At 40.3% G+C, this 16,144-nt stretch overlaps 1 protein-coding gene across 7 annotated transcripts in view; it reads left to right on the forward strand.

Moving 5' to 3' along the window:
- The window catches only part of LOC108043247 (broad-complex core protein), a 126,766-nt gene that overhangs the window by 86,940 nt on the left and 23,682 nt on the right, over positions 1 to 16,144 (forward strand). For all 7 annotated transcript variants that reach the window (XM_044460883.1, XM_044460887.1, XM_017121855.2 and 4 more), the window contains 3 exons: positions 3,647 to 3,838; positions 4,273 to 6,087; positions 6,789 to 6,917. In XM_044460883.1, coding sequence (XP_044316818.1) covers positions 3,647 to 3,838; positions 4,273 to 6,087; positions 6,789 to 6,917 — 2,136 coding nt within the window. The remainder of the gene's footprint in view (positions 1 to 3,646; positions 3,839 to 4,272; positions 6,088 to 6,788; positions 6,918 to 16,144) is intronic.

A 16,144-nucleotide genomic window follows, 5' to 3' on the forward strand; every position in this document is an offset into this window, starting at 1 on the left:
TTAAGTGTGAAATTATACTAAATGCTGTCTATATTTTAAGTGAATGTAAAATCTTTTGAAATATCAAACAGAAAAGGTTTTTGTCAGTTTTATTCCTGGTTTTTCTTTACAATGTTTGTATAAGTATGTTTACCTGATATGTATGTATCGTTAATCTTTTGTAAATCGGCAATGTAAAAAATGCAGCAATGTAACTAAACCAATACTATAAAATTCGAAATGCATACACGCATCTTGTATTTATTTATTAATTAAATGAACTTTAATAGATGTAATCAAACGATAATCAATCGATAATCACAGTTCTGCGATCCTCTCCCTGTCATCGGAAAAATCAATAAAATTAAATTGCCCACACACACAATTATCGGCAGGGAAAAGCAATCGATAACGATAATCCATCAGGGTAAATTATATAAATTTGCACACATTATGCGAAATTGACGGACAAAAAAGCTAATCACAATGTTGGAAAGTCAGGATGAGGATCCCGGGGGATCGGATAATCCATCATCTATCATCAGGTAGTAGTCGTTGTAGTTGTAGTAGTAGTAGTCCATGGATTGCATTCCTAGCAAATCTCGGCAAATTGTATTAAGACATAAATGCGAGTGAAAATCGAAGAGGAGGAAGCTGCAGAAAAATCCGAATATATAGGGAAGAGGTAGAAGAGCAATAAAAAGAGCCGCAAGCGCCACACAAACACACAGAAAATTGCTGGCACAAAAACAAAAAAAAAAGGAAAAAAGAAACCCGGCAAGGCGGCGATATGCAAACATAATAATTTGCATATTTCGCCGCAGTGTTTGCCAGTTGCGGCTGTTGTTGTTGTGTTTCTCTGATGGTGGTCAAGCAACAAAAACATCTATAAAAGGGAGTGGTGCCCCCCATAATAGAAATGTTAACCTTTCCGCAGCAACAGCGACGACGCCAGCAGAATCACCCGTCACACCCAAGTTTGGGAACTGGCAGACAAAAAAAAAAACCGTCTCTGAAAAAGGTTAAATAAAGTTGGGGATCTTCCAAAAAAACATAGTTGCATAATCTCCACTAATAATGCAAAACAGAAAAATATTTAAATTAGCAAGTGCGTGCTCCAGGAAAGACATAAACCGTAGTCATGCATAGTGGTGTATCTATTAAATCGGACGGGAAAAACGGGATCATCTGGAATCTGGCCAAGATCCGATCGCGATAAGAATGACAGAGATAACGCCCTGCTTTTCAGCCAAGAAAGTTAATTCCCTGGCGCCCACTCGCTTTTTTTTATACCGCCTCACTTGATTTATTCGCATGTGTAATTGGAATAGAATTTTTCTTCTGACCAAAAAGGGGAGATATTTCTCCGTTCATTTAGTTTAATTTTTTTTTTTCTTTTAAGTCGAAACTGCTGTTTAAATTTCGGTTGGAAAGGTGGACGCCCACTTGGGACATGCGATCGGTTGCCACCTCTTTCGGGCGATCTCTGCCCCTCTCAATCGTTCACAAAATTTATGTTGTTGACTATTTTGCCGCAAATTACATGCAACGTTTTTTTTTTTCGGTTTTTTTCTTTTTTTTTTTTTTTTTTAATATAGGAAGAGAGCTGAAAATGTTTACTAACTGGGCCGTGGCGTTAGAAATCAAAGCCTTTGGCGTTCATTAGCTTTGGGGGCGTTATTCCCCCTGTCCAGCTTTTCTTCTTTCCTCACCGGCAGCGACGTTCAATTAAAAGTGTTGCCAATTTGCGACGCCTTTCCCCTCTTTGGGCCACCTCCTCCCCACCCTCTTCCCCCCCTTGGTTTTTGGCCAAGCCCCTCTTGTAATCAGGAAATTCGATTTTCTTAATGCCACTGAAAGAGTTTCGAGACAGCGAAGACTGGACCCAGGACTACTTGGCAGCACTCGAGACCCAAGACCCCCGATACCCCCCAAAACCCCCCCCCCCACCGCACGCCCGTGACTTCTAATATGCGCGTGAATTTATTAACGCTCATTTTACGCTGTTGTTGCGATTCGGGGGCGTGTGCAGGCCGATTGCATTTTTTTAAATAAATTCTAGCGCAAACGGCGCGTGACAGGAGGCGCTGTGGAGGGGGTGGCACAGGGGGCGGAACAGGGGGACGGGGGGAGAAAAAGGAGCAGGTGATAGAGATGGCAGGCACACGTGGACATTTTCACGAGATTCTCTGACTACATTTTAGATCTGCAAAAAGCCTTGTGAATTGGGTTTCCAGCTAAAATGTTATATTTATTCAATCAATATTTGATAAAACTAAAAAAAATTGATTAAACTAAAAATATTCAAGTTCAACTCTTCTTATTTATTGGTAATTTTTGTAAACGTGAAATTTCGGGTTCCTATTTTACAATATAAATAAAGATAAATGCCAAAAAATGGTTGTAACAAATTTAATATAATTTAACTTTTTAACATCCCTAACTTGAACTCTATAAAAAACCTAGAAATCTAGAAAAATCTTGCGACTTTTCTCTTACCTTTTTCGTATTGTTTGTATTGGGTTAGAGATATCGCATATCCTCGTGAGTTTCCTCACACTGACATCGCTGGAAGTGAGGTTACTGCAGTCTTAGGCCAAAACCTCATTAGGCTATAGCGAAATCTATATGCGAAATGGAGGCCGACGCCTTTTCAATTTGCCAGCAATGAAAATTTACAACATGGCCGTACAGTCGCTCCGGCACTCCACTCCACTCCACTCCATTTCCCTGCCCCGAAAGCACCGATAATTCCGCCGATCTGCTGGGGATATATATATCGGCCGTTCATTGCATACCCTAAGGCGTGCATGCGCACATAAAAATCGACAGCAATGCTGAAACGGATCGGAACTGGTTGCCAGTTGCAAGTTGCAAGTTGCTGATGTTGCTGCTGTTGCTGCTGCTGCTGCTGCTGGTGCTGCTGCAGTTGCTGTGGCATTGTCATTCGTGGCATGTTCACGCCTTGACGCCCGCAGCCAACTGGGCAAAAAAAGAACTGGACTCCAAATTGAACTCCAACTGAATCGCCCATCGCAACTCTCCTATTTTCCCCCGTTTTCCCCCGGCTTTTCCCCGCTGCTCCAACGTTTTCCGGATCGCTCGTTTGTGGCATCTTCAAAAGCGGCATTTGTGGCTGCGTTTGAGAGCCAGATCGTAAATCTAATAAATGCTTGCCGCAACATCGCAGAGCTCAAGGGGGAAAAAAGCGTAGAAAATGCGCCTTTCCTTCGGCGGAGTGCATAGATGATGGACTGATAAAAGGCTAAATTAAAAAAAAAAAATATTTTTAAATACTTAACACTTGAGTAGGAGTACTCCGGTTTTTTATAGATTTTGTTGGAGGGCTGTGAAACTATTAGGCTAAGAAAAACTAAACGGTTATTGCTGGATTTCTTCTTTAAAAAAAAAGGATTTCTGCGAAACAATCGGAAAGCTAGTGTAAAATTGTGTGTAAAGTAATCTGTTAGTTTTGTTAACTATTACTTAACAATATGTAATTATTATCCTTTTATATGCTTTTGTTATTGATTAATTCTGTAAGCATAAAACAAGTTTTGACAAAGATTTATGTTTAAAACTAGACTTGGGCCAATACATTATCTTTAATTATCTTTATGAATTACCTATTCTTAACTAATCCCTTCCTTTTTTTGGTCCATTTCAGGTGGTCCTCTCGGCTTGTTCCTCGTACTTCCAGAGCCTGTTCCTGGAGCACCCCGAAAGACATCCAATTGTGATATTGAAGGACGTCCGTTTTGCCGAGCTGCAAACCTTAGTTGAATTCATGTACAAGGGCGAGGTGAACGTGCAATACTGTCAGTTGTCCGCGCTGCTCAAGACAGCCGAATCCCTCAAGGTGGGTTGCCATCCAATTCGACATATCCCTATCCCCTGACCAGGGTTGCCAACTTTTGTTGCAAATTGAATTTCAGCCCTTTGCATAGAATTCATACTTTATTAATAGATGCTGCTACAGATATCACTAGCGTTTTTAAATAACTTATAAAGCTGTCTGATTACGAAAATATAATAATTTTTTATACAACGTTCCTTTTTCACTTCGTAATTTGTATACATAATTTTAAGTGATTTAAAAACCATTGTAATTTCTTTGGCACATCATTTTATGGATTTTGCACATAGAAAATAATTACCTTGCGATTTTAAGTAATTGAGTGATTTTAACATAAATTGAATTTGCTAACATAAGTCCCAGAAAAGTTGGCAATGTTGCAACCTTATGTTCTACCTGATGATTTCTCCTTTAATCAACTAATTTACATCCCGCAGGTCAAGGGCCTCGCCGAGATGACGAACCAGAACACGACGCTGCGCGAACCGGAGCGGGAACCGGACCGCCTGCGTCCGCAGGGCGGCGGCGGAAGCGGCGGATCCGCCCACAAGGCGGCCGACAGTCCGGCGGCCGCTCTGGATGCCACAGCGGCAACACAGGCTGCCGCGGCAACAGCAACTGCAGCGGCGACGGCGGCGGCGACGGCAACATCAACCTCAGCAACATCTGCGGCGGCAACAGCAACAGCAGCGGCGACAGCAGCAACATCTGCGGCAACAACGGCAGCGGCGGGGAGCAGCAGCAGTGGCAGTGGCAGCAGCGGCAGTGGCAGTAGTACAACCACAACGGCGGCAACAACAACAACAGCAACCTGTGCCACAGCAGCAGCAACGGCAGCAGCGGCAACATCCACGGCAGCAACATCCTCGCTGACAGCGTCAACAACGGAGGAGGCAACATCATCATCATCGTCGACCGGCGGCGTGAAGCGGGAGGCCAGCGATCGCTGCAGTCCCACGCCCGCCAAACGCTCCTCCCGGTTGCATCCGGTGGACAAGGACGACTTGTCGGCGGATCGGGAACGAGGGCCGGCCGATGAATTGCTGGCCGAGGAGCTGCTCGGTCGCAACTTGAACGACGAGGAGGATGACGAGGTGGAGGAGGTGGATGAGCTCGATGAGAACGAGGAGGCGATGCTGAGGGATCAGGAGCAAGAGGAGGAGGAGGACGAGGATGAGGAGGAGGACACGCCCATGCCGCTGGATCTCTATCAAAGACCTAATGTCGAGCCAAAAAGCGCAGCAGCAGCAGCAGCAGCTGCAGCGGCAGCAGCAACGCAGCAGGGCGGCAGCAACAACCTCAGCGGCAGCAGCAACACCTGCAACAACAACAATAACAGCAGCAACAACAACAACAACTCCAGCAGCAACAACAACAACACCAGCAGTGGGAAAACATCATCAACGGCCAGCAATGGCGGCACAACCAACTCCGGCGGCACCGCGGATTCCGTGGTTGCGGTGGATGACGATGACGACGACGATGGCGGTGATCACCAGCGACAGGTGGACGATCGCCTGGAGCAGGATGCCGACGAGGAGGAGGACCCGGATGACGACGATGTGGTGGTGGTGGGCAGTGCCACCGCAATGGCCAGGGGAATTGCCCAGCGATTGGCCCACCAGAGTCTGCAGAGGCTGCACCACCCGCATCCGCACTCGCACGCGCATCCGCACTCGCATCCGCATCCGCACCACCCGCACCACCACCATCCGCAGCACCACCATCCGCATCCGCATCCGCCGCACCACGCCCACGCCCACGCCCACCATCCGCACTCGGATGACGAGGACGCCATGCCCGTGATTGCCAAGAGCGAGATCCTCGACGATGACTACGACGACGAGATGGATCTGGACGACGACGACGAGGCGGACAACAGCAGCAACGATCTGGGTCTCAACATGAAGGTCGGCGGCGGCGGCGGTGGAGGCGGTGGGGGCGTGGACCTGTCCACCGGCTCCACCCTGATCCCCTCGCCCCTGATAACCCTGCCATCGTCATCGGCGGCAGCAGCGGCGGCAGCGGCAGCGGCGGCGGCGGCCATGGAATCGCAGCGCTCGACGCCGGCACAAGGAGCGGGATCGGGAGCGGGCGCCTCGGACCTCAGTATTGGTGGCTCCGGCGGTCGGCCGGCGTCCCGCAGTTCCCGCGACGGCGGCGGCAACGACGGCAGAGGCGGAGCCTCCTCGTCCAGCCTGCTGAGTCCCGGCACCGTGGCCAATCTCCTGCCCGTGCAATCGGTGCCATTGGTGAGTGATCCCCCCCAAGACTTAGAAAACTTAATGGAGCTTTCATAAGACGAGTTGGTTCAATTTTGTTAATATATTGATAATAAAAATCCATTTAAATCAAGCTAGTTAAACAATTAAAGTGCATATAAATCAAGATATAAAGCTATATTTATTGGCTTTTCTCTAAAGATTAAATGGCTACAAAATAGTTTGCAAAAATGCCAAGCCAAAATATTTACAACAAAAACTTGCCTATTTTTTCCATTTTATAATATTATTAATATGTTTATGGTTGTTTAAATCATAAGAGATAAGACTTTTGACCTGTATTTAAATTATTCTTTGAAAAAAAGCAAAAATTTATATATTTACTTTTTTTATAGGGGAACCCTAAAAAAAAAAAAAAAAAAAAAAAAGATTTTTTAAAAGTTTTGTTATCTTAAAATTCTTATCACTAAAAAATCCTCAAGAAAATTAATTAATCTTTGAAGTGAGATTATTGTTGGTTCTATTATGAAGATTATTTGATAAGGTATTCAAAGTTCAATTAATTTGAGACTTATGTACACCTAGAATATTTTCTAAAATCTTATTTAACACTCATTGGTCCACATTGGTGTTAGACTTATATTGTTTTTTTCGGTGTAGTTAGTTCTTAAAAGCAGTTGCCACCAAGTGATCCCCAAATAATGCTGCCATACCTTGTATTACATCCACAGAGCCTCAAGAAGGAGATCGATTGCAGCGAGGACGACAACAGCAGTCACAGCAGACACATGCAACAGCGTTCGGCATCAGCTGGCGGCGGCCTGGGCGGCGACCTTGACTACCGCGCCTCCCACGAGTCGGTAAGTCTGCACTTTGGCGATACTTTTGACCCCGCCCCAAAAAAACCCCCCCCAAAAAAAACCTCAAACCGATTCGAGAAATACCCCTGCCAAAATTCGAAAAGAAACTCCAGTCCCAGGAGATCCCTTTCAGTGAATGCTTTTGCTGCTTCGATAGGTCAATACAAAAAAATATATAATCGAATTCTGAGATGCGTCTCGCAAATAAGATCTATCTGATCCCAATCTGGCTCGATCCGACTCCATTTCTATATGTATATCTCTATCTTAAGTATTGCTCTCTCTCTCTCTCTGTCTGTTCTTATAATATACATCTATATGCCATATTTATATATTTAATTACCAAAAAAAACAAAATACAAAATCCAAAAACAAATGCAAAAAGAAAACAAAATCAAAACTCAACATATATTTTTGCTCTTCGTCGTGTTCTTTGTCTATGAATTTTTTATACATATATATACCCATACATATATATCTATACAAATATATATATATATCTTATCCATCTATATCTATGCCCTATATACATATCAAGTTTTTCCCAACCTAAGAAAGTAAAGTTTTTCTTTTTTTGTATTCAGTTGAAATAAGCCTTTAAAGTAATTTGAGATCAAAAGCTATTTCAAATGTTAGTTGTTCAGTTTCCTAGCTCTATATAGTAAATATATATTTTGTTTAATGTGTAGCGCTCTCTCTCTCTCTATATATATCTGTCTGTCTCTCTCTACCTCTAGCTAGCTAACTCTTTCTCACACACTATAACTCTCTCAATGTCTATCGATAAGTGTCTGTGTAATTTTGTTAGTTAATCAAATCTATGTGTATGTAATCTATGTTGTTGTTGTCGTATATCTATGTGTAAATATCTCTCTGTAAATTTCCCACACTCTCACACTTACACCCTTACACACACACACACACCTAAACACTCTATGCCATAAGTTTTCGCACAGTTGATAGAATTTTGTGTTTGGTTTTATTTCGATGGTAGTTGACTTTTTATCGCTTCGTTTTGTGGGCCACTTCCACTTTTCACTTGCCACACATTGTTGGCAATTTCCGTTTGCAATTTTGCGACCCCACCCCCCTTTCCCCCATTCCCCTGAAATTTTTTGTTTGTATTATTTATTTACTGGCCATGTTCTGTTCGAGGTCCTTCTTCCGCCCATCCCCTTCACTCCACTCCGTTCCCTCCTATTTTAATTTAATTTTTTATTTGCCACCAATGCTGTTGCTGTTGTTGCAGTTGCATGTTTACGACACTATAATTTTCAATATGGCTGTCAAGAGAGGTGGCATTGTCCAGGCTTCTCGACAAAATAATGAAAAAAAAATGTATTCGACGAGGGGATGCCCTTTATTGGGGTTTTGGGGAAATGATATTAAAGCATGTCAAAGCCGGAGGCAGAAGTATTATGTTAAAATGGGCAGAGAAAAACATGCCTTGTTATTTTTTAGGAAACTCTATTTTAATGTGGTTAAAAAAGAGTCCATATTATGATCGTCGGCGAGATTGCTAGTTATATTTGATATGAAAACAATTTTATTTAAAAGGGCAGTTTGTAATCAAATACACACACTTAACTTTTTTTTATACAAATCAAGAGTAAGAAGAGGCGTACTATTGTTAATAGTAAAAGGTTGCGTATACGCAGTGTTTTCTCTTGCATTATTAATTTTCTTGCTTGTGGCAATCAAACAGCTTTTTTAGCTTTTTTCCTAAATACCTTGAAAGGTTAAGCATTTTAAGTAGATTATTAAAGTGCACTGAGCCATATTAATTTAATTTTATCGTTTTAAACAGACTGTCTCGAACACCCTAGGGCTTTCGTTTTAACAAATAAATAAACAAAAAAATTTAGTATACAATGCAGTGTGTACACTGGCCGCTCTGAACTCGACCGGTTAGCCTTTCCATGTCCGCACATTTATTATTTGAGACTGCTAAATAAATAAAATAAAAACCAAATCAAATATTCAAATCAAACAATGGGAAAAATTGTCGCATGTTGCAACAGGACAAACAAAAGAGGAGTGAAAAAACAAACTAAGAAATGGCTTGGACTGTGTGGGTGGCTCGATATTCAATTTATTTTTTTCTCCAGTGCGAACAAGGCATTCCGCGCCGCCTCCTTCGGTTGTCTCCACTAATTTTTGGCTCGCATTCAAAACGAATGTAATGCATACTTTTGGGCGCACGGCAAGCACAACTGTACTCGCCTGGCAAAACATTTAGCTTCCGGCAAATATATTTTCACATTACATTTCCCACCGCCTCCACCTCCGTCGCCTTCTCCTCCTCCTTCTCCTCATTCTCATTCTTTTTAAGCGAAAAATTTTCGTCAACCGGGATAAACGCGAAAAAATGTGGACACAAAAAAAAAATGGGAAAATGAAAGCAAAAGGAACACGAGTAGCCACTGTCGTTTTTCTTATGTTTCCTAGCCTCTTCTGCCCGCTTTTCCTACTTCAGTGCAGTGAAAAAAGTCAGCTAAAAAAAATATATATATATATATATGAATAACGCACTTTGTTGCAACGCTTGACGATTTCAAGGGGGAAATTCGGGGTGGCAAAAGCTGGATGACAGGCCCCAGATGGGCCAAGCCAGCGGAAATGTTGTCAAAAACCCAAAAGCGCCCAAAAAAAACTTGAAAATTAAAATGCAAGTCGCACAGTGTTGACTTGCCAAAAGGTTACGGTCCTGCGATGCATCACAAATGGAAGTATAAGAACTTTTAAAGTCCATTGTTAAAGAGCTGCCTAAAATAATGATTCTACATCGCATAGCATAATAATTTAGACTTTATATAGACTTTTATAAATAGTTTCTATAAAATACATAACTTCTTTGTTTAGATACACTTTTGGTTCAAAGTAAGAATTTCATTTTGAAATTCATACAGAAAATAGTTTTTGATTCTTAAAAGTTTTTAAGCATACCTCAAACAATTTAGAAATATTTTCTTTTAGATGAAAAAATTGTCAGACAAAAGGTCCCTTTTCCAATAAATTCCTCAAATGAACGCAACCAAAAACTTTTTAGGAAGTCTGGAGCATTACATGGTGTTCATTATATATGTATATGCAACTCCAACGAATCCTGCAGCACCCCTACTTCCACTTTTCCCTTTTTTTTTCTCTCAGGGAGACGCACATGCATAAATTCAAATAAAAATTTATCTAAAAAAGAAAGCTTGGGAAAAAGAAAGCCCAAAAGGAGGCAACAAAAAAGTGGCAGCCGCCTCGAGTCTGCAGTCGGACGTTGACTTGTGTGTGCGAGTATCTGTGTGAGGGACGGTTGTGTGTTGCACAGAACACATTTTTATAAAAGTCCTGCAAAATTAACCTTTAATTACTATCAAGCCACAATTCAATTTTTAGGTAAAACGACTAAATATTTGTATTTAAATATACTAAATCTTGTATTATTATTTGTAAGAACTTCTAAGGGTAGTTGAATTCTAAATTTTATTATTTTTATATTCAATTTAAAACTTGGGAAACTAAATATATATTTTTGAAAATACCTGTAATGTTTTATAATATTTTTGAAAGGGGTCAAACTGATTTGTAAAGTTTAATTTGAAAATAATTCATTTTTGTTTGTGTAGATATGCGAGTTTCTGTGTATGTGCGCTGCAATTCGTTGACTCTGATGTTTTGCAGGCCTCTTGTAGGCCTCTCCAAGCCATTGCCGCATAATAAATACTTTTGCTTTTACACTTTCTTTTTTTTTGCTGCCTTGCACTCCTTTCTCCGTTCTCCCGTTGTCTCCTGGCCCCTTTCTCCGTGCATTTGGCTTGCCTGCGAATGGGGGAAATGATTATAACGAGGGGAGCTGCAGTGAAACAAAACCAAAACAAAAATCAACGCACAAAACCAACAACTTTTGCTTTCTTTTTCTTTTTGCTTTCTTTTCTACACACAAACACACAAGCAAACACACACACACACACACACACATACATATGAGTATTTAATTTTGAAACAAATGCGTTCTTTTTTTGCCTCTCGTTTTTTCGAGCTGCTGCTCTTATGCAATTTTTTCATAGCATACCTTTAGGCTGGCCCTCTCAAATGTCGCCGCCACCACTGCTGTGCTTGCATTTTATGAGTCTTCGTCCTCGCCGTCGCAGCCCCTCCCCCTCCACCCTTCGAGCCCCTTTCGGACCCCTTAACCCCCTGACACACCCCACACCCCACACCCCACACCCCGGTGCAGCACCACCTGCCCTTGTCAGCATTTGGGTTGTTTGTTTGCCGTCTACATTGCGTATGCGTAATATGAACGCTCGAACAGCCGGGGGGGAATTAATAGGAGTGCCAAAGAAAGTGGCAATAATTTGTAAAGTTCATGCTTAAAATAGCGTAATATCTTATTTAAATTATATTTAAAGAGTTGCTAATCTATGCCCCTTTTCTACTAGTAATAGTACGTTTGATTCAACCAACAAAAGTTCAAAATTATATAAACACTTCAAATTTATGGAAATGTTAATTAAATAACTTTAATTAATTGAAAACACCCAAAAACAATTGTTCAATATCCTACAAACATATCAAATTTATTGAAATCTTAATTAGATAATAATAATCTATTGAAAAGTCCAACAAAAAATTAGTAAATCATTTAAATCAAATGGATACTTTTGTTAGTAAACCTGAAAACTTGTTTTGGTGCTCTATTATTTCCACCGTCACTGTTCCTGTGCACATGGATTTGTTTTTGTTTGTATATAAATGCCGAGAATATACATATATTTTTTAATATTTTTATTCGGAGGCTTTCGCACAACTTTTGACTGAATGCATTTAGGTATTGCAGGCGAGGGCGGGAAGCAGCCCCGCCCACCGCTACCGCCCACCGCCACTCTAAGCCTCCATCAATGCCTGGCAACTGTCAATCATGCAATGCACAAAAAAACCGCAAAAAAAAAGATTTTTGTGAGGCAGCGGAAATCCAAACAAATAAACAAAAAACAAAAAAGAATAAAAAAGAGTCAACAACAAAAAATGCTGCCAAAACGCAACAAATGCCAAAGCGAAAATATATTGCAATGTGTGGGGGCAGTAGTACCCCGCCCCCTGGCGCCCCTGCCGCCCCCCCTTTTGCCCCGCCCCCTTACGCACATTGCACATTTTGTGTGCTGCAACTGCGACGACGACTTCTCTGCCGGCGCATTGTAATCAGCGCTCGATGCCCCGCGCTGCGTTGATTGCAAAGTTTTTCAAGTGCTTTTTGGTGGGCCACCCAACTCCACCCCGCCCCCTGCCACGCCCCTATGCCAGCACCCCTTTTGCGGCACCCCTCACCGATATACTCGGTTTTTATTTCGGCTTAAACAAGGGGAATGAAGCTACAAAACTGCTAATAGCCCTGCCGACTTTAAGCCTTTTCAATGAAAATTCAAATAGCCTTAAAGGTAACCACCACATCTCAATTTTACATATCTTTGGGTCAAAAAAATATGAGTAATTGGCACATTACTTTTCTATTCAAATATATTTGCTTCTTTATTAATATTTGATAGTATTCAAAATTCATTAATATCAACAACTTTAAGATTAAGTTATAAACGAAGAATAAAAAACAGTGGGATCTAGTAAAATACCTTAATTAAAACTAGTTCATTGTATTGTTGAGATTTAAAAACCTTAAAAATAACCAATTCTATAAACTATGCCGGATATATAATGTATTTAAAATTAGGTATTAGCATAATTTTTCAAGTGCTTTCAAGATTCCAAAGATTATTTTAAAACACAACAATTTGTATCTCCTATGGTTTGCTGTCTCGAAAATAAAAATCAATCTTTTGGCCAAATCACAAATATAGATTGCTTCACGGGGTCACCATTCCCCGCCCCCAATTGCTCTTGAACTTTAACCCCCCGCCCATTTGCGATCCTCAATGCCACCAGCATCTGCATCAATGCGAACTCTTTGAGGTCTGACTTTTGTCTCGCTTGGAGTGGGTTCGTCATCGAGTTCCCTTCCCGGTTGTTCGACTACTTGGACTGTTTGTTTTGTTCCCACACACATCTATTATAAATATTTTTTTATTACAAAAAATCCGCGAAAAGAGCAGAGATTGCCACTTCCGCGCATCTCCCTTTCAAAAAAAAAAAAAGACTCCAAATGCAAGAACACAAATATAAATATATACATATATACAGACTGCAAAAGCATAGCCATATCCATAAATATATATCAATGCAAACGTGCAGCTCTTCTGCCAACTTCAGCTCCGCCTCCTAACCCCTTTCCATTGGGCCCACAAAAAATGCGAAATAAAAAAAGGAATTATAACAATACATAATAATTTGTGCAAAAATATTACGAAAAAAGGAGCGTTGAGAAATATTTGAAATAGTCGCTTCCGCTTCCATCCCTCCAGCAGTTCAACTTCTATGAGCTTCCGCAATATTTTCCAGATGCGTTATATGCGTCATCTATTGCGTCTATTTTTTGATTGCAATGAAAGGGACCTTCAAAAAAGGAAAATAATTAAGCGCACCAAATGCAAACAAACCAGCTGAAATGTACATTTATATATACATATATATATGTGGCTCTCGTGCTGCATAAAATGGCAAAGGCAGTGCCAAGAGAGTTTTCATTAAAAATTTGCTTTTATTTAAATGTGGCAGGCTGGGGAAAATGGGGGTCGAGGTTGAGGTTGATGTTGAGGGCTTAAAGCCTAGCAAAACGGCATCAAAATGAACAAGAAAAGGCCGACGACCGTCGAAAATTTTTCGTAGAAAAAGAAGCAAGTCAAAAGGGGCAACCGAAACCAGACGCACATCGATCGATATTTGATTATTATTGCGGCGACGACACGACGATGACGATGATGACGAAGTCGGGACTCAAGACGACCGAGGAGGTGGAGATGTTGATGACTGCACTCGAAAAGAAATTCCTCAAAACATGGGAAAAGGGTACACAAATTATCTTGCCAAAAAACTTGGGTAACTCACCGAAAAATAAGGATACAATTTGGAGTAATTAAAAAAGATATTTTTGCTTGTTTTAAATGCGAGCAAATCTTTTTTCCAAAGAGCTAAAAATGCTCCTTCATTTTTATCTAGAATTAATCATAAAATAAAAGTGGTTTATTTGTCATTATTCGATGTTTAGAACATCGAACTTGAGGCGATTGCTTAAGTGCATTATTAAATTCCTGTAATGGATTTTCTGCCAGTGTATGACGCAGGACATTAACTGCAATGTGGCAATAGCAGGAGCCAGATGTGGAGTGCGTCTGGCTCTTTTGGGAAAATCGGGGAAGTTCAGAAGAAGGCGGTTCGAAGGAGGACCAGATAATCACTCCATTAGGCGTAGGCTCGTTGAACTCGTCTCCCGAATCGAAGCGGTTCATCGACTCACGGCACTGCAACTTCTTGGCCATTTTCCCTTCCTATTTCGGCCGTTTTTATTTTATTTTTGGCATTTTTTTTTTCTTTTGGCATTTTTACAATGTGGTGACCCAGATTTGGCGGACCCTGTGCACACTGGGGTTATTCAATAATCCGCTGCAAAGAGCGGGAGAGGCCAAAACTGCAATTTGGCTAATGGAAAGTTTGTTTATTCGCTGGCCTGTTTGCCTGTCTTTTGCCGGCAGAAATCACGCAACATCAGTGGATGTAAGTTACTGGTGCATCGGTCTAGTAATCTGCCTTTAAGCTAAAGCACACTCCCCTCCCCCCCTTTTTTTGTCCGCAGCTGGGCACATTTAAATTTATGGGAAAACTTTTGGAAATCGCTGAAGGCTCCGAGGAATTAATATTCCATGGGTATAATTGAGCAGGCCATACTAAATAGGCACTTTAATTCAATGAATTTAATGTAATTAGTTGAAATGCAAAAAAAAACATTTTAAATAGGTCGTCAAACTTGTAAAAATAACTGCAGCAACAGTAATTTGTATAAAACTTTATTTTTATTTAGCTTTAAGATTACGCTTTCACCAACACACTTAACGCACATCCAAACCCATCATTTAATATACCTATTATATTTATGTATATGATGCATGTTTTTTAAAACCCATAAAGAGATATCGAAACCATACACCCAGACATTTTGGCCAAGCAAAACTAAAAAAAAGAACCCAAAAATAACATACAATTTTATTTTCATTTTGCGCTTTGTGAAAAAAATTGAACGAAAATTCCCCTATAACCAAAAAATTTGACAAATTAAAAACTGTAAATGAGAACAAAATTCGCTGCACAAAATTTGGACCGTATCCACTTACATATATGTATATATATGATCCCCAGATCCCCAACCTAAGAAATTGAATATTTTTCCTTTCTTTGCATTGCAATTAGCTGAAAAGAAGAAGCCCTTTGTTTTAACCCTTTTTATTTGTTTTCACTCGAAACTAAACTTGTAAATGTAATATTTTGCTATTAACTTGTTATCTCTGTCTTAAAACTTACTATCTATCTCGCTCTCGCTCTGTGTGTCACTTTATCTGTCTCTCTCGCTCTCTTTGTCTCTCTGTCTCTATCTATATCAATATTATCAATGTGTCAAACTGTGTGTTGTGCTTTTAATATTATTAATCAATACGAATACGGAACAGCAATATAAAAGAAACCACAAATTCTCCATCAAATAAAACAAGAGAGGGGTCCAGATCTGAACGTTGTGCAATTGATAACCGAGATATATATACCTCAATATATATATATAAAATTCATACATTTATCAACAAAACAAAGAATCGTACTAAAGCGCTTTTGGTGTTTTTTAAACAAAATAACTGAAAAAAAAGAAATATAAACAAAATCACAAGAAAAGAAATTACAGTCAAGAAAAATGCAACCAAAAAAAAAAATGAAAAAATAATGAAATATCAATAAAACTAAAGAAAACTAAATCGAACTAACACATACACACACCAACATGCCACTCTCACACACACCCACAAACTCACACTCGACCAAAATACTATATAATACTATTTTTTTCAACGATATATATGTATTATCTAAATGTGGAACGCTTTTACCATAAATCGTTCGTTCGTTGTTCGTTTATGTAAATGGTAAATGTGTGTGTTCTATTTTTCCATAAGCTAAATGTCTTTCATTTCTCTCTATTTTAATTTTTGTTGTCGTTCATTTTCGATTTAATAATTTTCATTAATATGTGTCTTATCTATCTTATTTGTTGGTAGTTTAATTGTCGAACTGATCGAACTGATCGT

This window comes from Drosophila rhopaloa, unplaced genomic scaffold, assembly GCF_018152115.1.
Source record: "Drosophila rhopaloa isolate 14029-0021.01 unplaced genomic scaffold, ASM1815211v1 contig_3, whole genome shotgun sequence".
NCBI classification, from domain to species: Eukaryota; Metazoa; Arthropoda; class Insecta; order Diptera; family Drosophilidae; genus Drosophila; species Drosophila rhopaloa.